The sequence below is a fragment of the Cynocephalus volans genome, chromosome 13 (assembly GCF_027409185.1).
Source record: "Cynocephalus volans isolate mCynVol1 chromosome 13, mCynVol1.pri, whole genome shotgun sequence".
Classification (NCBI taxonomy): domain Eukaryota; kingdom Metazoa; phylum Chordata; class Mammalia; order Dermoptera; family Cynocephalidae; genus Cynocephalus; species Cynocephalus volans.
The window spans coordinates 109557727-109583901 of NC_084472.1; the positions used below are offsets into that span (position 1 = coordinate 109557727).

Sequence of the window (26175 nt, forward strand, 5' to 3'; positions counted from 1 at the left end):
TAAACAACTCCCTTTTTCTCCCTCCCTTGCAACCTTGGTAACAGGGTTCTACTTTCTGTCTCCAAGAATATGAGTACTCTAGGTACCTCATATAAATGAAATCATACAATATTTGTCCTTTTGTGACTGGCTGATTTCACTCAGCATAATAACTTTGAGGTTCATCCATGCTGTAGCATATGTCAGAATTTTATTTAAGAATGAATAATATTCCACTGTATGCATATACTACATTTTGTATATTTATTCATCCATCCATGGACATCTAGGACTATTGTGAATAATCCAGCTATAAACATGGGTGTAAAAATATCTTCTGGAATTCCTTGCTTTCAATTTTTGGGGGCAACAAATCCAGAGTGGAATTGTTTAATCATATGGTAATTCTATGTTTAATTTTCTGAGAAACTGCCATGCTGTTTTTGACAGCCTCTGTACCATTTTATATTCCCACCAACAGGACACAAGAGTTCTAATTTCTCCATATACTGGCCAACACCTGTTGTTTTCTTTTCTTTTCTTTTTTTTATAATAGCCATCCTAATGGGTGTGAAGTGGCATTTCATTGTGTTTTGATTTGCATTTCCCTGATTACTAATTATGCTGAGCATATGTTCACATGCTTATTATGTATATCTAATTTTGTTTTGGGTGGCTGGCCAGTACAGGGATCAAACCCTAGACCTTGATGTTATCAGTACCACCTAGCTCTAACCAACTAAGCTAACAGGCCAGCCCCATTTGTATATCTTTTTTGGAGAAATGTCTGCTCAAATTCTTCGCCCAATTTTGAATTGGGTTGTTTGGTTTTTTGGTTGTTGAATGGAAAGAGTTCTCTATGTATTCTGGATATTAATCTTTTATCAGATATGTGATTTATAAATATTTTCTCCCGTTTCAGCCTTTCTACTCTGCTGATAATGTCCTTTGGTGTACAAAAGTTTTTATTTTTGACAAACCAATTTGCCTATATTTCCTTTTGTTGCTTGTGCCTTTGGTGTTATATCCATGAAATTAATGTTAATCCAATGTCATAAGCTTTTCTCCCATGTTTTCTTCTAAGAATTTCATAGTTTTGGCTCTTACATTTTGGTCTTTGATCGATTTTGAGTTAATTTTTTTTTATGGTGTTAGGTAAGGGTCCAACTTAATTCTTTTGCACATGTACATCCAATTTTCCCATCACCATTTGTTGAAAAGACTGTCCTTTCCCCACTGAATGGTCTTCGTACCCTTGTCAGAAATCATTTGATCATACATGTGAGTGCTTATTTCTGGGCTTTCTATTCTACTCCATTGGTCCATATATCTGTCCTTATGCCAGTATCACACTGTTTTTATTACTGCAGCTTTGTAGTAAACTTTGAAATCAGGAAGTCCGAGTCTTCTAATTTTGTTCTACTTAACTGTTTTTAATGCAAATTTCCTTCTTAAATTCCCTAACAGACATGTACCAAATTAAATTATATCAAACCTTTGTTGGCAGAATTCTACTGGATTCTAGAGTTAGGAAGAGCCCTATGAGTGTTTTAATACTGAGGTGCACGGTCCTTCCTATCAATAGCTAAATCAGTGGTTACATACTTGAACGCTTAAAGGGGCCAGGAAGGTTAAAACTTTTACTGCAGAGTATAAATGTGATGAATAAAATATCATATGTAGGGAAAATATAAGTTATATGTTCTAAACAGCTTCTATAGCTTTATTTGTGCTTATGTACATGAGTGAGTGCATGTGCACATTAGGATATGATATGTGATGTCCATCCTGCTTAGCCAAGGAGGTAGAAGGCAATGTTTAAGAGCAAGAACTCTGGAGTCAAGTTGCCTGGGTTTAGATTCCACTTTCATCATATGCTATCTTTGTGACTTTGGGCAAGATCCAAAACTCTCTAGTCCCCAGTTTCCCTTTCTGTAGAATGGAAATAATAATACCTATCTTATGTTATGAGGAGCAAACGAGATAGTAAGATAAAATGCTTGTATAACAGCACCTGGCATTTAGTAAGGAAAAGTTCAGTAAAAAAAAGTTACCAGCCTTTTGCCTAAAGGATTTTAGGAGGCATACAATCAAATATAAAAGGATAACATAAACATCTGTGAGAATCCAAATAAATGGGAAAAAAGGAGTAGGAAAATAAGAGTCAAGGGTAAGATCAGCAGCATATCACATATACTTGATAAGCAATTGGTTTAGTTCCTCATAGCTAAAATAAAACAAAACAAAAAAACACACAATCATGGCTCTAGAAGCACTACCATGACATCTACAACCAATTTTTCACTTGCCATGTTATTACAGATTAAACAACTACTTCCCTGCTTTCCATGACTTTAACCAGGATCATGTCTACATAGAGAAGAAATATAAACTAGTATATTTCTTTCTCTATAAATTATTTTGATAGACAATAGTCTATGTATAGTGGGATAAAAAATAAATGGTGAATCCCATGTCTTAAAAAGAATGTCCAGTAGTTCCATCTTTCCACTAAAAGTATAATCCCCGTGGTTATAGTTTTGATTAATACTTATTCCAGTCTACTAAAGTCAGAGGTTTTAAACTAATTTATTGAGCACAAAAAAATTTCAAACCTGAAAAATGACTCGATTAACATACTTTGTATAACTCTTGAGATAAAACACAAATTCATCTCAATAATTTGATAGATTTTATGGTAAAGGCACCAGTTAGAGGAAATTTCACTACACTTTCAATCTTGAGAAACCTATTCACCAAATGGTATCTTAATTTGTTGAAAAACCTATGGGAGGAGTGCCAGATAAAATTGATAAGAGAATTAGATGTTATGGGAGATATGGCCATTGCACATTCTTCCCTATACACCTTTTCACATCTAACAAATAAGTAAGCTTACCGGTTTTACATTCCATGCAGATGAACTTTTCATCAGGGACTGATGTCAATCCTAGGCACTCCAGGTGAAAGTGTTTGCAGCACTCTCCCACACAAGGAATCAGAGAGTCCCCAGAGCTCTCACAGATCTGTAATATGGCAAAAAGCATAGTTCTCAAACTTTAGCAGGCATCGAATCACCTGGGGGGCTTGTTAAAACACAGATTACTGGGTCCCTCTTCCAGGGATTCTGATTCAGTAGATCTGGGGTGGGGCCCAAGAATTTGCATTTCTAACAAGTATCCTGAAGATGCTGATGCTGCTGGGCCCTGGCCTTCATTCTGAGAACCACTGACCTAGACAACTATTTCCAGACCCAATATGGTATAAAGTGTAAAAGTCATACTTGATCTTTTATGAATTCTTCTTTGAGATCTGCATACTTTAACCTTTCTTCACAGGGCAAAGCAGTATTTTTCAAAAGGGTAAAAATACATTAAAAAAAAGTTAATACAAACTCAGATGTAAGAAAATGTTTTTGAAATAAGTCATCTGCCATTTATTTCCAATTAATAACAGCATATCACAATGAAGATTGACACTTGCATGAGAATAAGTACTCCATCTTAAAAGGGAAGAAAAGAGCCAGACAAAACTTTTAGACCTGTAGCTTTAAAGTAAAATCATAATTTAGAAATATATTTCCCTCTTCAACAAGAGGTATGTCTATTATTGGCAGAATATAATAGCAATTGTTTTAAACCACGGGATCAGTCACCTGCCTACCTGACACACAGTGTCCTTCTTACTCATTCCAATGCCTCTTCTTGACAAACTTGAATCCATGGACTGCACATCAGAAACATCTGCATCTGCAGTAGCTGAAGGGCTATCCACTTGCTTTCCAAAGCCTACCTACGTGGAAAACATAGCACATTTTTAGGAAAAAACAAAAATTCCCTCAAAGCTAGATGCTATGAAAATCCTACTTAAAACTTGCTCAAATAGATCTGGACACAACCTCTTTCTTCCTCTCTTTCTAAAACCCATGCATACTGTATGTCTACCACGTGGGAAGAAACTAGTTAAATTTTTAAAAACTATACTTCTTTTATGTAGGAATCAGCAAAATTAAGACACTCATAAGTTACAAAATAACCAAAGTGATTTTTTCCTATAAATATTTTTAAAATTTCCCACTTTCCCCAAATAAGTCAGGCAAAAGCATTTTGTTACTTTGGTTTTACAAAGCAAAAAAGAGCATTGTGCCCAAACTCTCGAACATATTTACCTGCAGATCACTCAGTCCTCTAGAATCGGAGTCAGATGTGTCTCTGTATGCTGAACTAGTCATCTCTACATCAGTTGAGGCGCGACTCCTTTTCTTTAGAGGTTTACAGGAATCTGAAATCTCGCTGGCACCTTAATACAACACACTGAAATTAATCCTAAAATACTGCTTAAAGTTTGTTGTTTTAATTTTTTGTGGGAGAATATTTTCTTTCCCCAAACTCATCTTTAGTGTGGAAAAAAAAACACAGCTCTCTTTGTAACACTGAAGTCACGAGTCAAAATTCCATAGGCTTCTGGCCTTCCTGGTAGTGAGTGATTTAATTTATAACTACTCTATTATTATTAAAACATTTAATTCAGTTCTCCTGCTCTAAAGCTATTTTCAGTCAACAGCGCCCAAGTTCCAACCTAAAAATCAATTCTATCAAAACTGCAGGACAGCTCATTGATTTGGAGCAATTCAAAGAATCATTCAATTTGGAGGGGGAAGACATAAAACCCAACATACTGTGTAGCTTACAAATATGGTTGCAGAGACATCTCCATGTTGTTTTTATTAGGGATGTGACAAATCTTTGATTTGTATTCGATTCGTACACGGATAGTGCCATTTTCCCCTGAATTTTGCAATTCAGTTGGTTATTGCCCCCCCCCAAATAAATTTTGGACGTTCATAATTGTTCATCTGAGACTTCCTTGGTGAAGTGGCATTTATTGTGATCATTAACAAGTGCTGCAGCACATCTATATATGTCATGTCATTTAGGAGGCACATTGCTGAGGGCTGTAAATGGACAATCAGTGTTCAAGTGCAGCCAAATCACGAAGAGCTGGATGAGAGGCCTCTATGTGGAATTTGTGCGGGAAGGAATAAATATGAAAAAAAAAGGCAGAGAATAGTGTGGAATTTTTTTTTAAAACTGTGTGTAATACAAATCCAGCCAAAACAATAGTGCAAAAAGTTACAAAGCAACAATCTCTTGGGCTAATGCAGTAAAGGCTATACAGAAACAGCCACGATGAAATGTGCAGATCAGGCACGGTGAATACCAAGGAACCAAGGAGACGGTTAAAATTTCAACACACAGTTTGTGTTTTGGATTTTTTTTTCCCCCAAAATTTCCATACAACAAACAGACATCTAGATCAGCCCAGCAAGCTATGGTGGAAGTGTGCAGTCCAGAAGAGACCATGGAGAAACAAGTCTCCTGAGGCCATGAAGATCCGCAACAGGCTGAGTGAGAGAAGCACTTGGTATAAAGCCATGTTCTGTGGTGGAGGATGTGGGCCTTGTTAGACTGCTCACATTACTGGAACCTCGTCATCACATCCCATTCTATAGTTTTTCACTGAATGTTTCCTGACATCTATAAATGAGGGTGCCTGCCCACGTTAACGCTGATTAAAAAACACAAGTACACAAATCTATCTCCTTCATTGCTGGTGTATGGACCCAGAACACCACCACAAAATATTTCCTTGGCCTAAAAGATCACTGGATTAACAAGGAGTTTTAACAGAGGAACAGGAGTGCTGCACTGAGAGGCTTTCGAAGGGAAACACAGGTACCGCCTTTTCCGATGAGTTTCTGAAAATGCTAGAAAAATGACAGACTGCCAGAGACAGCTGTCATGCTGTTCTCCACGATAACGGCACTAATATTTTAAAAAAGAGCTTTTAATGATTGTAATGTATACAGTTTGGGCTGTTTGGCAAAACCCTGCAGATGTGCATTAATGATGCTTTATTTAAAAACAAAAACAAAAAAACAAAAACAGTCCATGTTGAAATCGATCAGTGTAAGTTAAACGGTGGTTTTTAGGCTGGAACCATGATTTAAGCTGTACCCATCCAGCTCAGACCAAAAAAAATCATCTGAATGTCAAAGCAGTTGTTCAGAGTCTTGAAGAAGAAACCAGGCAGGAAAACGCCAATAACGACGACTGGCAAAATCAAAATCGAAGGAAGCAAAGCAACTGTCTATGGAGCCGCCGACAAGGCAATCTTGCGCGGAGACTACAAGTCTGCAGTGCCTGGGATGAGTGCACAGGAGCCTCAGTCCACAGCTTCCTCGGCCGCTGCGGAGACGGAGCTGCCACTGAGCCTGACAGCGCCCTGCGCGCCCCGGTCCGCCGACCCTGTGGAATGGTGGAAACACAACGCAATCAGGCCTCCTAATCGCGCCGCGATCGATCGCGATGTCTTTTCTTGGAGCTCCGCCAAGCGGTGTTCCCTCCGAGAGGCTGTTCAGTTCTGCTGAGGATCTCCACGGAGACCATCGCTGCAGACTTCTCCCCGGCAGTGCAGAGAGGCTGGCGTCTCATTTTTTTAGTAATGCAATTTGCCCCGAGTAAACTACAGGTATTAAATACAGTTTGGTCTCACCAAAAATGCATGGGTCATGCTATGGAGTTTGCACTGTAGTGAAACTGCACACAGAAAATACAGATACAAGCTTAAGGTCTCTTAAACTCTGTGCATATCTCGAATAGACTCCCATAAGGTCATCTAATAGCGGCCATAACATGCTACGAATCATTTTAATTTACAAAAGGATTTTACAGCACTGTAAAAATAAACGTGGCAAGATTTTTTCAATCAGGTTGTCTTGTCTGATTTGTCATAGTCCATGTTTGACAAGCATTAATAGCTACTATTCGGTATTCAGTCGAATACCAAAAAAAGTGGATTCGTCACATCCCTAGTTTCTAAACCAGTGAAACCCCAGAATCTTATGGAGAAAAGTTGGAAATAGTATCAAGTCTACGTGGTGTTTTCCAATTTATCAAAACAAGGAAGACTTTTCAAGTGGAGGTACAGAATGAGATCAGCTGCAGAAGTCTCACCCACGTGCACGCGCGCGCGCACACACACCACACACACGCACACACACACCACACACACACACGCACACACACGCGCACACACACACACACCACACACACACGCACACACACACACCACACACGCGCACACACGCGCACACGCACACACACCACACACACACGCACACACGCGCGCACGCGCACACCACACACACACCACACGCACACCACACACACACCACACACACCACACACACACACACACTCACACCGCACACACACACACCGCACACACACGCGCACACGCACACACGCACACCACACGCACACCACACACACACACACCACACACACACACACACCACACACACCACACCACACACACACACCACACACACACACACACCACACACACACACCACACACACCACACACACACACCACACACACACACACCACACACACACACCACACACACCACACACACACACCACACACAAACGCACACACACGCACACGCACACGCACACCACACGCACACGCACACCACATACACACACACCACACACACACCACACACACACACACACCACACACACACACACACCACACACACACACGCGCGCGCACACGCACACACACACGCACACCACACACACATGCACACCACACACACACGCACACCACACACACACACCACACACACACACACACCACACACCACACACACACCACACACACCACACACACACGCACACCACACACGCACACACACGCGCACACGCACACACACGCGCACACCACACACACACACACCACACACACACCACACACACACACACACCACACACCACACACACACCACACACACACACACCACACACACACACACCACACACACACACACACCACACACACACACCACACACACACACACACACCACACACACACACCACACACACACAACCACACACACCACACACACACCACACACACACACCCCACACACACCCCACACACACACCGCACACACACACCGCACACACACACACCGCACACAACCACACACCGCACACACACACACCGCACACACACACACCGCACCGCACACACACCGCACCGCACACACACCGCACCGCACACCACACACACACACCACACACACCACACACACCACACACACCACACACACACACACCACACACACACACACCACACACACACACACCACACATACACACCACACACACACACCACACACACACACCACACACACACACCACACACACACACCACACACACACACCACACACACACACACACCACACACACACACACCACACACACACACACCACCACACACACACACCACACACACACCGCACACACACACACCGCACACACACACACACCGCACACACACACACCGCACACACACACCGCGCACACACCACACCGCGCACACACCACACCGCGCACACACCACACACACACCACACACACACCACACACACACCACACACACACACACACCACACACACCACACACACACACCACACACACACACCACACACACACACCCACACCACACACACACACACACACACCACACACACCACACACACCACACCCCCCCACACACACACGAGAGAACACTGGGGGACACTGCAGCTTCACACCGAAGAGCAGCAACAAGGATTTACAGAGACAGACAAAAACACAAAGGTACAAATAGATAATTCTTAAAATTGGTTTTAATCAAGGAAATGCAAAGCAACACTATGATACTAACTCACCTTTCTGTAATCCGGTCTTCATTGTAGCCTGAGGAACTGTTTCAACCTGTTTGGATAGAAAAATACAGCATTAACAAGGAATTTTTTCACTTTTAATTAACAGAGGGAAAAAATACTACTTTCATCAATCTAAGTGATGATGAGTGATTAATGTATCTGAACTCTGAACTCTGTCCCGTCTTCTGGGTAAAGTTCTCTGTCTCAAGATCAGAGAGGACTTAAATCCTAACTGCCTGTGTTGAATGCGAAGTGACAACACACAGCCACATGCTCTCTAGCAAAGCATTTTCCCACCACTCCCTTGGTCTATGAACAGAACAAGAGTACTTTCCTCAGTGTCTGGGAGGCAGGAAAGGGGTTGTTTCTGCAACCAGCCCCAATGCTGCTATGAACCCCGCCCGCCCCAAAGACGTTAGGATAAATTTTTACTTACTATGATACTCAGGTTAATGTAACTCACGCCACTTTAAGACCCTTCCGCGCCTGCACTCACAGCTAAGTTGCTGGGAATCAGGACCCTCTCTGTAGAGAGTGCTACAGGGCTCCATACAGCTGGAAGCTCAATACTTTTGCTGCTAGTACAAACTTAAGGAAATAAGTTTGTGATATTGCAAAAGCACTTTCTTGAGTGTCTTATGAACAGTGTCTTGATCCTACATTAGGAGAGCGAGATCAGAAGTTATTCTGCCAATGTATATGTAAAACACGTGATAATTTGAGGATTGAACCATTGGAAGTAGAGAAAGGATGCTGTTTGGAAGAGTTCCTGTTTAAGCTGTGAACTGGATTTCATGTTTCTTTAAGATGTGGTGAAATATGCATGCTGAAACACATTTTGTAAATATTTAAGGATTGTTCTAAGCTTTTTAAAAAAATTTTTATTTTTTTTAACAACAGGTAAAAAAAAACATACAACAGAAATGCTTTTATAAGATACAATTAGTTATACAAATATAAAATCTTCTAAACAATCACTGGTATTGTTCTACTACTAACTATAACACAGTGGCATTAACAATTTGTCCCATTTTTTTGTACTCATTCTGCTTGTTGATTTTAAACTGGTCACAGACTGAATATGGGAACCAGCTGGCAAAAATCACAACTTCATTTTGGTAATGAATACTGCAGATCTGCAAAAGCTTAGAAAGATTTTTTGGAATATAATTTCCTAAGTATGAAAGTGAATATGATAAATGAATGACATATTGGTATATGACTGAAATTTTAGTTAAATATTCTTGAAAACTTATTTTACATGCTTGGTGATATCATAGAGCACCCACAAAGTTAGCTTTTAAATTTAAAAGTTTAAAACTTTGAAGAAAATATTTTAAATAGAAAAGTCCACACTCTCCCATATTAAACGGTTTTAAAAATATAAAACTTACTGGAACTAACTCTATTCAGAATTTGTTTTGTTTAATAGCAGGTGTCTGGGCTGTGAAAATGAATATTCTTTTATTTAAAATTTTTTTAAAAAAATTCTGATTGTGAGTTTAATTTAAAGGAGAATGGTTTCTTAAAATTTCTTTGAAAAGGTAATTTAACATGTATATTACTATGTTAATTACACCGATTTAACATACTTCAGTCAAAAGGCACTGCCCCTTTATCTACTTAAACACTGTTTATCTGCAGGTGAGTGCCATTCCACTGGGAAAATAACATTCCAAAAAATCTGTGATATCAATAGAAAAACCAGATCACCTGTGATTATCTGCTTCTTAAATATAAGAATATAAGTTAATTTGATTTGTTTAAAAAATAAAAACAATACATACCAGCAGCTTAAACCAAAAATCAATTTTGAAAAAAAGGGAACTCAATGGTTCCAAATAAAAATCATGAAAACATAGAAATCATTTTACTTATAACAGAAATCTCAAAATAAAGGTGAGGGATTTTTTTAAGAGTCTTGCACCACTGGCTCTCCATCTCCTGACGCCTGACTGTCTTCTGTGAAAATGCTTGAAGCAGAATCACAGAAGGTTGTATTAGAATTGGGCACTGGGACCCACCAGGACAGAAGCAGAAGATAGTCCAGAAAGGAAACCCGGTGTGAAAAGTTTCTCTTTCTTTTAAGATATCAATATAAGCCACGACATTTACAAACACAGTGTTTTAACTCTGTACATGTAGGAAGCCAACCTGCTCCTTTTTGACCTTCTTCTTTGGCACCACCTCAGTGGATTTCTCTGATTCGGAACGAGTTCTAATTGATCTTCTCTGTTGCTTCTTTTCTACTGAGCCTAAGAGACAGATGATTTAAACAAACAAACAAAGCTCGTTTAAGGATGCCTTGACACTTACGTAATTAAGGTTTGACCAAATTCCTTGCTTTTCTTATCCACTACTCTCGGAATTTTAGTTATAAATCACTGAAAAGCTGTTAAATGCTTGGGAGCACATAAACTATTTAATGGTTCAAATTGTAAAGGCCGATGAACTGAGACCGGGATTCACAAAGGTTCCTAAATTACACAAATAAAAGGGAATTGGATTTTTAAAAATTATAAAGTCAAACTAAAATAGCTGAGACATAGTTTAGTTTTAAAGGCAGGTAAACATGTTTAGGTAAATATAACTGAGGAGATGAAGGAACTGAAGAGATGGTTAGAAATGACTATTACTCAGTTGACATTAGGAATTATTGATTCAAAATCCAATCAGTACTACACATTTTGCATTTTAACAAATGAGTTAAATTAATTTTATATGTAAAATGGTTAACAGTACACTTAAGTTTTGCTATTATTAACAACCAAAGTGGGAAAATCGAGAAAGGCACAAAAATGTGGTCAAAACTTGATCATCAATTTGACTATCAAGGGACTTCTTATACTTCAGAAATAATTAGTTATGGAAAACTAGTTATAACCAATTCTCAAGCTTTTCATATTAAGTGGTAAAACAAGAATTATTAAGACGTTTAAACATTACAATTCTTTAAAGTAAAAAGAAAACTCACATGAACCCCATTTTTGGGAAGGATAAAACTTAGATTGAAGACCACAACTTGAAAGAACACTAAGTTGGGAATGACTTCATTGTGACCCCGAAGAAGAAGGATACCGTCAGTGTACCTGATCTTAATGTTTTCAAGTGCTTGGGCCACCTAAATGGTCCTTCCTAAGTAATAATCACCTTTCCCTCGCCACAGGAGGAAGCTACTAAGACATCCTATAAAATCAACCAGAAGCTACTTCAATAAAGCCATTCAAATAACCTTTACATTTTCTGGCTGCACTGCTTCTGGCTATGCATAAATGGCTTCCCTCACCTTAGTTCAAAGCCATAACAAAGAAGGATCCCACTACTTTGTCTGTGGGTAGTGGGTAGTTTAATAATATTGTTTTGGAGCTGTAGTTAATCAATTTACAGCTGAGAAGTCACAAGTAAAGGTGTCAGCTTCTTTTATTCTCAACTCTTCTTTACAATGATGAACATGTTTATTAAGGCAATAGCATCCTACCCTTACAGACCAACCTGAGGATCCCAGAGATTCACACTTTAGTATAATCATCAATATTCAAGTACTACCAGGGAAGACAAAAATGAAAATAGAACTGCTTAAAAACAAAAAATCTTTACTTGTTTTGAGGATGGCAATATAATTGTACCACTAGGTGCAGATGAGATTTGACCTATTGTCAATTCTTGGTATCTGTAATCAGAGACAAGATTACATTAGGACAGTTAGGCCCCAGGCCCCTAATAAGATATTAATACTACTAATATCTAGGCACACCTAGGAATAATTAAAAGAGCTCTAGCACCTGCCAATTTGTTTCTAATAGGGGATAAAGGGAGGAAATGGTAAGAATGTGCTAAAAGTGCTGGAAAAGTAAAGCTGTTATTCTCATGCAAAGAGATAATCAAATGGTGCATTACTCAGATATGTTTAGATTTCATAGCTATACTCTTTTAACTATGGAACCCTCCCATTATTTAAATTCTTATAGAAAGAATATCTGTTACTATGAATAAAGCTTTCTAGCCCCTAGCCCATTCTTTCCTATTGAAATAATTGCTTTTATATTTCATTTTTTAAAATATAATTTACTTTTGATAACTAAAGGTTTCTTAGAAACATAGGTACCATATTATAGCAGAACAGAACTATGACTTCTCAAAATGAATCTATACACACATCATTCACACCCACCTGTAGGACCACATGTTGCTTCAGGAGATGATATATTCTGCGCTGGCTTTTCATTTCTCTGATTTGGTGTAGAAATTATAAGCCTGTCTTGCCCCCTGACACTTATTTCTGTTTTGTTACCAATTCCCTTTAAAATAAGGCACAATAAAAAACAGCTGATTACCAGGCAGATGGTATCATGGGCTCATAAAGACGGTTTTAAATGATCATAATTTGCTTCAATTTTATATGGTCTTTGCTTGCAGTTAATTTATTTTCTTAGTCATTATCAGAACAATTTTGTAAGGTCATCAGGATAAATTCTAAAATGTATGAGATCATGTGGTTAAAAAAAAAAAACCCTATTTGTCTAAGTCCAGGTGATAAATATCACTAAAAAATGAACTTGTAACAACCAATTTTCTGTCAAAACCAAAATATTTTCTGGTCTGAACAGTTTCTTCCTTTACACATATCACAGTGACAGAACTCTAGTCATTTTCATTTGGCAAAGTACCCCATTACACAGATAAAAATGTCAAAATGTCTTGAGAGACAAGAATATCCTTAGATATTTCTGTATATGTCATTCTCATAGTGAGCAAAATGTGACCCAATAAAGTAATTTTGAGCTGGCAAGTACAATTAATTTAGGTCTCATTTTAGGTACTGTCAATGCAATGAAATAGGAGTAATTTATAAATATATATATATTTTAAGCCTTCATTTAAAAAGGATCAGTTTTATCTCAAATTTCCTTTAAATAGCAGTGTGGGGGGGGGCATGAGTTTGTGTATTCAGAAGCAGATAAAACTAGCTCCAATAAAGCCAATTTGCATTCAAAAACGATGCAAAATATTCATTTGCTATTCAAAAGATGCAAAATATTAACTGGCTATCAAAAGAAGCAAGTGGAGACTGCAATTTAAGCTTTTCCAGGTAGCTCAGCCTCACTGAAACAAACCTATGGGCAGAAACAGGTTAAAAGAAGACTCTCAACATTTCTCTACAAGAAAATAGAATTATTATATTATTTAAATAATTTATGTATCCTATATTAAATATTATTTAATATTTATTTTAATGTGCATATGACTATGTTAAGAAAAAAATAAGCACATAATTCTTTATGTACACATGCGTGAGATGCAACTAAATCAAAATCATGATTTTGGGAGGGTGAAGAGGTATATGGAATAAATATTACCAATGTTATAAAAGAGTTTTTAAGTCTTAAAGCTGAAGTATAAGTGCCCTAAATGGAGGCCCAGCGCAAACTTATGGAGACATTCAGTTTGTAGAGGCTGTTTCCACCTCATTACCCAAGCTATCACCACAGTTAATACAGAATAAATATAGTTCTGGGATTTCTCTAAAATTCAGTTAGATATCCGAAACAAACAGGAGTCTAACAAAATTGCTGGTGCATCCAAACAGGTTAGCAGGTACAATTATTAGAGTGGCTTTTATAATAATGGTTAATTCAGATAACTGGCAAAGATGATTTTGATAAGAAGCATACTTTGCAACTAAGAAAAACTAACTATACAAACTAGAAACAAAGTACCCAGTTTTTTTTCTATGACTTTTTTCTACAGCTCAATATTGGCTGCAAGCTCAAGATTAATCTATTACAGATGGGAATATTACAAAAGAGGAAAAACAAAAAGAAAAACACAGCCTTTGTGCCTATGTCTTTTTTGTCTACAGAGTAAATCGACTGTACATTTCAAATGCAATGGATACAAAGGGTATTTAAATTATGCCATTGTGTTTTTTAAATGCCCAGGTTGACTATTCTTTACATACCGTCCCCTGAAAAAACCATTAAAAATGGAGTTACCTTTGTTGAATAAACAAATTGATCGATAAATTTCCCATCTCCTGTAGCATTCTGAAGAGCAAACACTTGTTCAATTTTCACAACTGGAGACATGTTACACTTCTGCAAATCCAGGCTCCCTTTGTGCATCGTAATGGAGGCTGGTAAGGATTTTCTTGCTGCTGCAGTTTTCCACGCTATTTTAACAGGAGGTGGTTCTTCCTCTTCCACACTTGTGTGCCGCCTCTGGCTCTGCCTCCGAATCTCAGTACTTGATAGCGATGAGGCCACCTCCCCTGCATTGGTCTGTTCTGGCTGAGTATTCAGCACAGATCTTGGTCTTCGGGTTTTTTTAACTTCGGCTTTGGAGGCAACATTCTTTTTAGTCTGGGATAAAGCCTCTTCAGGCTGTTTATCAATATAGATAAAAGTATACTGTTCTATTCTTTCTTCTCGAGTCATTTTCAATGCTTTCTCTGCATGGGCAATGCCAATATCCCACTGAGCACGCTCTCTCTGAGGTCGGGGTTTCCTAATCTTTAAAAAAGACACAGGCATTATCGGATACACTTTAATAGATACATTAAAACCATATGTGTCACCCATGTGATCTTTTCAGGAATACACAGATATCTTCAGGTTCTTCAGTCAAATAAGCAGAATGTTCTAACTCCATGACCTTGACAAATTAGTATTAGTTTATTAGATGACATGAAGGTCTATTTTCTTTGATATATCCATCCTTGTTGACCTCTCTGCTGGACAAGTCCCCCAAAGAGGGAGTCACCCTCCTCACATCATATTCATAAAAAGCTAGCTATAATGAGGGAAAAGAGAAGGAGGATTACAGAAATGACTACTTTCAGTGGCCAATAAAACACTACCATTAAAAATGACACCCCAAAGCTCCCGTTACTCCCTCATATCCAGGGGAAGGGGGTAAATCATAGGTGCTACAGAGAGCACGCTGAGGTAACTGGTAGAGCCAACAATTGAAGCTGTGCTGCTCGTTTGTACCATAACGCAAACACGGACAGAATGAAGTAAAAGGAGGGAGCGCCAAGGAACAAACAAAAGCTGACACAGGCAAAGGAGAGCAGGCATGTATGAGGGAAAAAATAAACCTAAACCACACTTCCCATAGGTCTCTAAGTCCAGAACCGAACACAAGACTTTGGATTGGCAAGAGAGGTAAGAAAACTTGGGGTAAAGGTATGTAAGATAACCAAAGTAGCTGAATCAAGGTGCATGAGATGACCAAAGCAGTTAGGAATTACCCAAGTGGTTAGATGGAGGCAGCCAAAAATTAGTTAATGAAACTATGAGATGGTATAGTATATGTCAAATACTGCTGTATAAATCTACAAAATGTAAGTCGGATAAAATTAATCAAAACCCTCAGTGATAAAATTTAGCTTTTGAAGTATAAAAATGACAAATTTCTGAATCAGAAGAGTCTTACTCTTTCTCTTACTCTTCTAAACTAGTTGAGTTTAAAATCCCAACCAGATTATCAAGCATTCGTGTCAAAATTCTAAAATATCCACCACCACATCAAACATATTTTCTGATTCCATTTGTTGTGTGATATTGATTGAATCAGTTACTTAATCTTTCTGTGCCTCAGTTTCTTCAGCTGTAGAAAAAGCAATAGCATCTACCTCATATAGGGTGTTATAGAGACTAAATGAATTACTATACATAAAATGCTTAAAATGATAACTGTCTCACAATAGGTGCTCACTAAATATTTTTAAACTTTACTTTCATAAAACAATTTTGCTAAATAAGAATGAAGAGGAATTTTGAAAAGATGCTGAAATAGGAAAAAGAATAAAAATCCCTGGCAAAATCTGTATTTCACTAGCATCTAGTAGACTTATGTACATTAATTAATTCAATTCATAACAGAATCCAACATTTTATTAGCAGGTAGTTAAAAAGTTTTTAATAGTACTCTAATGTTGTTTATGTGACATATAAAACTTACTAATGCACTTAAACTTACTGATCACTTACCATAATAATTAATACCAAGCTAAAAGGAGTTCAAATAAATCATTCTAACAATTTTCTGAATTCAAGTATAAAAAATTCTTCTAAATTATCAAACTTTTAAAATTATCAAGTTTTTAAAATCATATTATATAAATAAAATGAATATGTTGTTAGTTACCTTTTGTTTCTCAGAATGATTGCTGGCTTGTTTGGTTGCCTCAGCCAGTAATTCCTCATACTGTTTATGACCTTTATATTCGCGTACCCGCTTTTCATGAACCCATGCCCTCTCTGGCTGGTTGCTAAAAAATTGGACATGATATTCCCGGGCACCTGTAAGTAAAAATTCTTATTAACCATTCAGAGCATAAACATCCACTTATACTTTGCCAAAAATGGGAGTCTAATGCAGGTTCCTTAGCACTACTCCCATTAAAGCTTGTACACTTTAGATTGCCCAAAGATATATTGCAACACCTACCAATTACAGAACTAATCACTGTTGTAAAAATCACCCCAAATGATTAAAATTAGTAACAGCAAGTTTTAAGACAAAGAAAAACAGGAATTCTGTTAATTAGCAGATTTGTTAACTTGGTTATGCAATTTATTTTTCTTTGCCTCAAATCTTTTTACAAACAAATCTGGGTATAAATAATATTTCCTTAGAAAAACACGTAATATGTTTTCTTGGACTTTTAAAAGCCAAGTGCTGGTCAAACTGCTAGAAAGCTATATAAAAGTGTGGTGTACAGACCTAGAGATGGAGAGGGGCAGAGGCCCCTATGACACTTTCAGGAATTCTGTGAGATCAAAACTATTTTCATAATAATGCCAAAATATTATTTGTCTTTTTCACTATGTTGACATTTACAATTAATAGTGCAAAAGCAATAGTGGATAAGACTACTGGCATCTTAGCATGAAAAAAGACAAATTGAGTGCAACACATTGCACTACTATACACTGGCAGTTAAAAAAAGAAAAAAAAAGCCAGTTTTATTTAATGTCCTTGGTGAAGCATTAAAAATTATTAATTTTACTAAATCTCGAGCCTTAAATACATCTCTTTAATACTCTATGTGATAAAATGGTAAGAATGCATAAAACATTTTTGCTATACTCAAGTTTGTGGCTGTCTTGAGGAAAGTACTTGTGTGATCAAGTGGCAAGGTGAACTGGCCACTTATTCACAGAACACCATTTTTACTTGAAAGAATGACTGAAATATGGTTATTCAAATTAGAATATGGTTATACAAATTTGACTACGTGGCAGATATTTCCTTAAAAATGAGCAAAGCAAGTTTGTCAGTTCAAGGAAAACAACAGTATTTGTTGCCAATCATAAAATACGATCTTTCAAGAAAAACTGGAATTTTGGAAAATTTGTATTTGCCTCTGTGAGTCTGGCCTCCCAATAATCAAAGAATCTTCTGATGAAATAAGTGGTGATATTAACTAATGTGATTTTTAAAAGCATCTATGAAGGAATGTGTCAACATTTAGAAGACTTGTATGACTCAGTAAACTAATGGTTTTTAAATGCCCAATGCACAATGTTACAAAATCTTGCAAGGTAAAAGATCTATTACAATTTCAAGATAGAACCACTGGATTTTAATATAACAAAAAGTTCAATGTTATGATTTCAGATTCCACATTATAATTAACCCTCCCCTTCTTGAGTTTTCGTGTAACATCAAAGAAAAATATCCGCAATTATCTGAAAAGACTAATAAAATACTCTTCCCTTTTCCAACAACACATCTGTATGAGGCAGGATTATCTTCATATATTTCAACCAAAGCAACAAATCATAACAGATTGAATGTAGAGGTAGATATGAGAATCCAGTGTCTTCCAGCATCTTCACATTTCTTTTCTATTCTTTTCTTTGGCAGCTGGCCAATACAGAGATCAAACTCCAGACCTTGGTGTTATTAGCACCACATCCTAACCAACTGGGTTAACTGGTCAAATATCTTCATTTAAGCCAGACTTTAAAGAGATTTGTAAAATGTAAAACAACACCATCTTCTCATTAATTTTTTTGAGAAACTAGTTATTTTTCATAAACACATAATAATAGCATATAATGGGATATTTTAAAATAAATTAGAAAATATTTTAAAATTTTTCAGCTTTAATTTCTAAATTCAAATAAATAGTAATAGATACAACTTACATAAACAAAAGCTTTATGGAATCCTCAAAATTTTAAGAGTAAATGGGGTCCTGGGACCAAAATATTTGAGAACTGCTGCTGACAGCAGTGCTACTCTGAAAGTATGATTTGATGAACAAGCCAATCTGTGACAAAATAAGTCCAGAAGTTGAGAGTGAGCATTTAGAAACTACAATAATAATTTGTCATTGTCATGACATTTAGACACGACTGGGGTTCTTGTACTATGTACTGGGGGCTTTTATTCTAATAGTTAAGTTTTACTGTATTTTACAGAAGTATTGGTCCATGACAGACTGGACATTTTTAGAAAAAATAAACAAAAACTAATCTTTTATGTTTGAAAAACACTGCGCTAGAGAAAAAATATCAGATGCAATAGAGAAATGTAGGAACTGGTCTACTCTGGTAATCCAAGATAATTTGGGTAGGAAAAGAAAGGCAACAAGTGGATCCTGATTACTATGACTACAGGCCTAAATTGAACTGACTTAGTTATCTGAAATCTATAAATTATAAATTAGATTGGAATTTCTGAATTTTATTAGACATTAATGAAAGATTATCTAAGGAATTATTTTGAAACCAGATTAAAATTTTATATATAAAATAGTCTGAGAAGAGAGAAACATGCATAACTTGGATTTCTACATTTAATCTGAGAAGGAAAAGCCAAGCACAAATCTAATTATAATTAATCAAAGAAGGTTTATCAAAAATCCAAGGGTTTTCAGGGAGAAAAACAGAAATATAACCTAAAATAATGGATGAGCTTGGAAGATGCGATAGCAGGTACAAGTAGTAGGATAAAAAGAACATAGGTCATAATCAGTGTCCCAAAGTCAGAATTATTTATTCAGAGGCAAACAAATAATCCCAAAGGACTTTAAATTACAGTTAAAACATGAAAACTGAAACAGATAACAAAATCTCATTTAAATCTGTATTTTTAACTTCTTGCTCCATTAAATCATTTACTAGGGAGGAAACAAGTCAAATAATTTGCCTATTTGTTAGAACTTTGTTTCCTCTGACTGGAAAACTATAAAATAATAGTGAAAAAAAACCCTGAAGACCTAAAAAAATCAGGAAACAAGCACATCTGTCTCCGAATAAACTAAATTTTCAATAGAAAAATGTTGTAGGAAATATCTTTATATAAGAAAAGTAACACAAAGATAAAACTAGTTCTAAACTTAAAGTATTGCTAGGATTAAAAGCAAAAACAAGTATCATGTAATATCCTTTAAAACTCTCAGTAAAAATCTTTATTTACATATTTATTAATTACAATAAACACAGAGAAAAAAAATTACCCCCAAACTTTTAATAGTAGTTACTTATCTGGAGGGAGAGACTACGGACACCTTTCCTTTTCTACCATATATATTTTTGTAAAGTTTTATCTTTCCCAATGAACATGCAATATTTTTATAAGCAGAAAAAAGCATTTAATTTTTAACTTTTAAAAGCTTAAAATGAGACCTAAACAATAAAATACAACTTAAAATGGAAATGTGATCCAAATATCTTTCAACATGCTCTTACAAAGAATTATTACATTGTTATGTGTGAAAAACCGTTAAATACATTTTCCAATGCTAAGAATCTGACTAATAACAATACTAACTAATAACAATATGGAAACCAACGATTACTATATATGACCAAGGTATACAGCTTATTAGCAATACAAAATGCTTCATAGGAGTGATGTATGAAAACGTAATCAACAAAATTTTCATGCTATGTCTTTTGGTTTTCAGAAAAACTATACTACACAGCAATACAATGGGATATTATATGATAATAAAAAGAAATAAAATACTGATACATGCTAAAACATAGATGACCTTCAAAAACATTATGGTAAGTGAAGGAAGTCACATAGGTAAATCTATAGGGACAGAAAGTAGTTACTGGCTGCTCGTGGCTGGGAATGGGAATGAGGAGTGACTGCTAATGGATACGGTATTTCTTTTAGGGGGAGGTGAAAATGTTCTAAAATTAGATTGTGATGAAGATTGCTCTGTGAAGGTACTAGAATTTTATGGTATGTGAATTATATCTCAATAAAGTATCATTTTTTAAAAACTACTGCAGTAGTTTTATCAAAATATGCATTATTTTTTTTAACCTAAATCCTCAGATTTCTGGTAGTAATACAAACAAAACCAGGATTTCCAGCACTAAAATAGAAAGAGTACCTAAGGGGTACGCAACCAGATATGGTTAATTAATAAAACTAAATTTAAATGCTTCCTTTGGAATAGAGGAGGCATAAATTGTGCTTTCATTTGTATCTCATAAAAAAGCTGAAATTAGCAGGTTTTCACAAAGTAATTAAATGTGAAACTCTTTATATAATTTCAAAAGGATGCTTTCCTAAGGGGAGAGAACTGATGAGCCACAACTTTCACATGATGTAATTTCTTAGAGAGCTCTGGAGGCCCAGATATGGACATGAATTGTTTTATTTAAGAAGGCACGGCCTTTGTGGAAAATCCTTGGCCTTTTCTTTTCCCACTCACAGAACCATAGATTAGACCTGCAAGGTACTTCAGAGACTATGAGGCCAACACCCTTCTCATAGAAATGAAGGACTAGGACTGCCTCCCCCCAACTTCTGTAAATTATGACTGGGTAAATTCAATGGCTTTCCCTCTACTACAAAGTGGTATTTAAGAGGAGAGGTTATGAAATAAGATTTAAGACTTTAAACTCTTATCTGAATCATAGGGTAACAAAAGTATCTACTTCATAGTGTTGCTGCTATGATGATAGCACAAGAAAATGTATAAGAGAATTGCTTAACACAGTACCTTCACAAAAGTAGACATTCAACAATGTTGGTTTTTTTCATTTCTGCCCCATTAATGCTTCCACTCTCCCAACCTTTTACCAGCACTAATATTGACAAGATGAAAAACAGTTAAGCTGAACTGCCTACTATACCAGGGCAGATTCCTGGCTATATAGCTAAGAGTCACAGAAATGACTGATCCTGCCACAAATCTGACTCACCAGACTTAAGTAAACATTTTTTCTACTCATAATAGTGACCAAGAACCAAAACAGAGAATTTAAGGAGAAAGAAAAAGAAAGAGGTACAAAGTTGTCATAGACAATGAGAAACAGGATAAGAGTTAGTTCACAAAGTAAATATCCAGAAATAAGTTTCAATCTCAAACCTTCCTTTGGCTACTAAGCAAGTCCATTCCAAATGCTAGAATCAGGAATTTAATCCACATAATGTTTTAGTCAAACCTCCCAAAAAAGTAGAGAAAACTTAGAATACATTTTTTCTTAATTTATATCATTCCTAAGATTGGCTTCTATGTTACGTAGCTATACTTCCATTTCACATGAAATTTATAAGGGTGCCCCAGTAAATTTATAGATTCAATAATAGAGTAGAGGAGAAAAAAGTATCCTGCAAAACTTACCAAGATAAAAAGTACTTGTCTGGGTAAACAATTACTACTCATAAAAGTCAATGATGAAATAAAAATGTTCAAAGAAGTCTTGGCCCAAATGCTTATTAAGCTCACATAAGACATCTTATCACTTATCCACATGCTTTCTTTAGAAAATGTGAAAGGTTGGTCAGATTAAGGTCTTTAAAAACAGAAGTATGAAAGAAATCATAAACACATGCAGGGTGATTGATATAAGGGAAAACAAGGAATACACCAGTTATAAAGGCTTTCTGCCAGTTAAGATGACAATAATTATTTCACTGGTTATTAAAAATGGGTATAGATATGTACAAGTATATTTTTGTGTCAGATTATGTATTATGTGTGTATTCTTATATTTGCATATAACATTAAAAGTTCACTTTTATTTATTTCTAACCTTTTACTTAGTATCTATTTATGCCTTTTCTTACCTCTTGTGTTAATTTTGGTATGAACCTCGAGCTGGGGATCACTTGAAACCATACAAGGCCACCAAGGATAGGTTCCAACCTTGGACCAAACAAGATCACCAACCTGGAACTTAACACCAGTGGACACTTCTGCTGTTGGAACAGAAGATAGTATCGGCTGAACCTACAGGAAAAGGTCAAAAAACTTCATTAGAAGAGAAACTTAAAAAACAAAACTATGCACAAAGAACATTAAAAATGTTACCAATGTAAAATTTTTCTTCAATTATGCTTTTCTCTGATACCTAGTATGTCTAAGTAGAAAATGGGAAGAAGACAGGAGACAAAAATATAGGTCCAACCCCAAATACCAAAAACAGGATTGATGGTTTCTGTCCGCAAATTACTGATAAGGCATCTTGTCAATTCCCATGACCAATAAAAAAACTGGTCATAATTTTGAAAAGGAAAATAAACTCACTGAAAATATCTACCTCTTAAACTAGCTCCAAGACTTATTTCAGTATAATTTCTGGAATAAAGTATGGAACTACTTTATTGTAATAAATTACTACACATTGTAATAATACAATGCGTTGTAATTTAATCAGTCCACTTTCACCTTCTTACACCATATTTAGTTAGACAGTATTCAATAAAGCAACTCACTGGGGCTTCTTCTTTTAGTACTGGATCTTCTCTTGTTTTTTCTGATACAGTGTCAACCCTCTCATTTGGTCTCTAAGCAAAGAGGTATAGGTGATTAGAATAAAATGGCAGTAAACCAAAGAACAGTGACATACAGAAAAAGAATCAAAGAAAACTAAATAGCTAAGAGAATAAATTTATTAACTGAACAAGGTAAGGAGTAAGAATATAACTTATTCAGTACATGAAGCTATGTCATAACATTCATTTTCCATACCATACCATAGCTATAGCTCCTGTTCCTCATTTGATTACTTTTAAAACTTAATTTCTAATTAAACTAATTTTTTTTTTACCTATTAGATTGCAGAAAAATGGGAATTCTGAGGTTATTAGTAAGATGTAACTTGAAACTTTTCTGGAGAGCAATTTGGCAATATGTATGAAAAGCCTTAAATTCTCAGACTCTAAACCAGCAAATCCACTTCTAAGAAGGTACACTGAAAAAGCACTGAGAGTTGTAAAAATATATATATAAGTATGAAGATATGCATATCAGTGCTACTTATAAGAGCAAAGTATGAGAAACAACCTAGATGTCCAAGAATGTAGAATTAAATAAATTTATAGTATAACTAAATAGAATAATTAAATATGTTTTTAAATGACATTAATTATAATGTTATTTGAAACAGTAATTTGCAAAGCAGTTTGAATAGTGTGATTCCAATCTTGGAAAAATAATTTTTTCATGTGCACAGAAAAAAAGACTAAAAGGACATAAAAGGCTATCACCAGGTGATGAAATAAGTGGGGATTTTTGGTTTGTTTGGTGCTTTTCTACATTTGTCAAATTGTCTATAATAAAATATTACATGACTTTTAAAATCATAACCTCCCCAAGGATATTATTTAAAAAACTAATTTCTACAACCCTTTGGGGAGGCAATTTGGAAATATCTACCAAATTTCAAAATATGTATATTCTTCAATTTAGCTATTACGTTTTAGGAACTTATCCTACAGAAATACACAAAATGAGAAAATCTAAGCAAAAGGATAGTATCTACTGTATTATTTAATGTCAGTAATCCGCACGTCTATCAACATTGTCCAACTTTTTATTTAAATGTAGTCTATATATACCTTAAAAGTATTTGGCACAATGTAAACCAAACTGATAACAGTAATTGTCTTTGGGAGTAAGATTAGGGAAAAGATCTTCCATATTTTTGCATTACCTGTATCTTCTGTAAAAAGAAAATTATTTCAAGAATTTAAAAGATTTTTAAAATTTCTCACTTCTCAAAGAACAGAATTTAATTTAGATGGCTTAAAAAGAGGGTACACATCCATTAAATTCAGTCTTAACTCCACTAAAAGAATATGGTTAATATTAAAAGCTACTTAAAATTCTCATTCAATTATTTCAAGACCTTTAAAGGCAATGTGATGAAAACACAGTTTTATTAAATAAAAGAAAATATAAAGGTTATTAACTGTTAGGAAAATATTTTATGTAAGCCAGGCTAATATACCAAATCCCAAGTATCATTCATTCATTCATTTAATAGTGCCTATGGACCTTGCAGTCAAGATGGAGGAATAGACAGTCCCCAGCGCCACTCTCTCCCACAAATCAACTAATTTACAACTATAAAAAAGCAACAACAACCAATCTGGGGCTGCCAGAGCTCAGGGGATGAGGAGGAGAGACCCATGGAGTGCATGAAGGTGGGAGAAGCCACAATACGAGAAAGAAAAAAGCGCTCTGACCATTTTGAGCCCCAGCGGCTTCCAGGCTGGAGCTGCTGAGCACACAGAGCAGGAGCTGGCAAAAGCCACAGCTGTGCCCTTCGGATAAAGTTGCTTGGAGGTGGCAGGAGAGAAGAGAGCCTTGGTGGCTCCCGGGCCAGCAAGACCACTAATAGGGTTCCCGTGGACCCACGCTGGAACAAGGAGCCACAACAACTGAAAGAAAGGAGCCACTCAGAGGCCAGTGAGTCATTGCAAGGGACCTGCACATGGCCTGTCCCAAGGGAAGTGTTTGCAGCACAGGCGGTGGGGAGATGGGTCACCGGGAGAACACTGGGACACAGCAAGGACAGCTGATCTGCCCCCCAATCGGCATAGGACCACTCAGAGGAGACTGGTCAGGAATACAGAAGTGCATGGGGTGCAGTTTGATGAAAAGATTCTGGCCCAGACCAGAGTTTCTACGCAACCCAAGTGCACTGGATCTCAATAGGCCCGGAAGTACCTATAAAGTCAACCATGAAAACCTAAGCTGCACAAAAAGCCTTCCCTAGGGAATGAGCAGCAAAGCAGCAATTTAGCTAAACCACACAGCTCAAGTATTGGTCTCCACAGGAAGTTCCCCCATTTTAGAAGTAAGCAAAGGACAACAAATTAGTTCCAGTGCAGAGTTTAAGTGGTGGGAACAGCAAACAACCCAACACAGAACTGAAAGAAAAAACAAAGTACCTGCAACCAGAGACAAAGTTTGATATTAACTAATAAAGGTCTCATTTCACCAAAGAATACCTATAACACCTAGAAAGACCAGAAGTCACCTGGGCTGCCAAACCAGAAAGTGGGGAGGGCCAGGGGCCTCAGCAATGCCCTCTAATGCCCACAACCAGTCCTGAGGGTGGGGAATGAGGGCCTTGGCCACACACCCCCAACACACCCAACCACCCCAGCAACAACCAATGAGACAACACAGGAAGC

At 36.6% G+C, this 26175-nt stretch overlaps 1 protein-coding gene across 7 annotated transcripts in view; it reads right to left on the reverse strand.

Annotated features, from left to right (window-relative positions):
- The window catches only part of NSD3 (nuclear receptor binding SET domain protein 3), a 97118-nt gene that overhangs the window by 30353 nt on the left and 40590 nt on the right, over positions 1 to 26175 (reverse strand). For 6 of the 7 annotated variants that reach the window (XM_063076778.1, XM_063076777.1, XM_063076775.1 and 3 more), the window contains exons 3-12: positions 23467 to 23538; positions 22819 to 22981; positions 16918 to 17072; positions 14763 to 15278; positions 12941 to 13067; positions 10924 to 11024; positions 8773 to 8818; positions 4148 to 4278; positions 3643 to 3771; positions 2879 to 3005 (exon numbers count right to left, since the gene is read on the reverse strand). In XM_063076778.1, the coding sequence (XP_062932848.1) occupies positions 2879 to 3005; positions 3643 to 3771; positions 4148 to 4278; positions 8773 to 8818; positions 10924 to 11024; positions 12941 to 13067; positions 14763 to 15278; positions 16918 to 17072; positions 22819 to 22981; positions 23467 to 23538 (1567 nt within the window). Of the gene's footprint in view, positions 1 to 2878; positions 3006 to 3642; positions 3772 to 4147; positions 4279 to 4845; positions 6288 to 8772; positions 8819 to 10923; positions 11025 to 12940; positions 13068 to 14762; positions 15279 to 16917; positions 17073 to 22818; positions 22982 to 23466; positions 23539 to 26175 lie in introns of those variants that run through there. The other variant, XM_063076779.1, reaches the window with a different exon arrangement.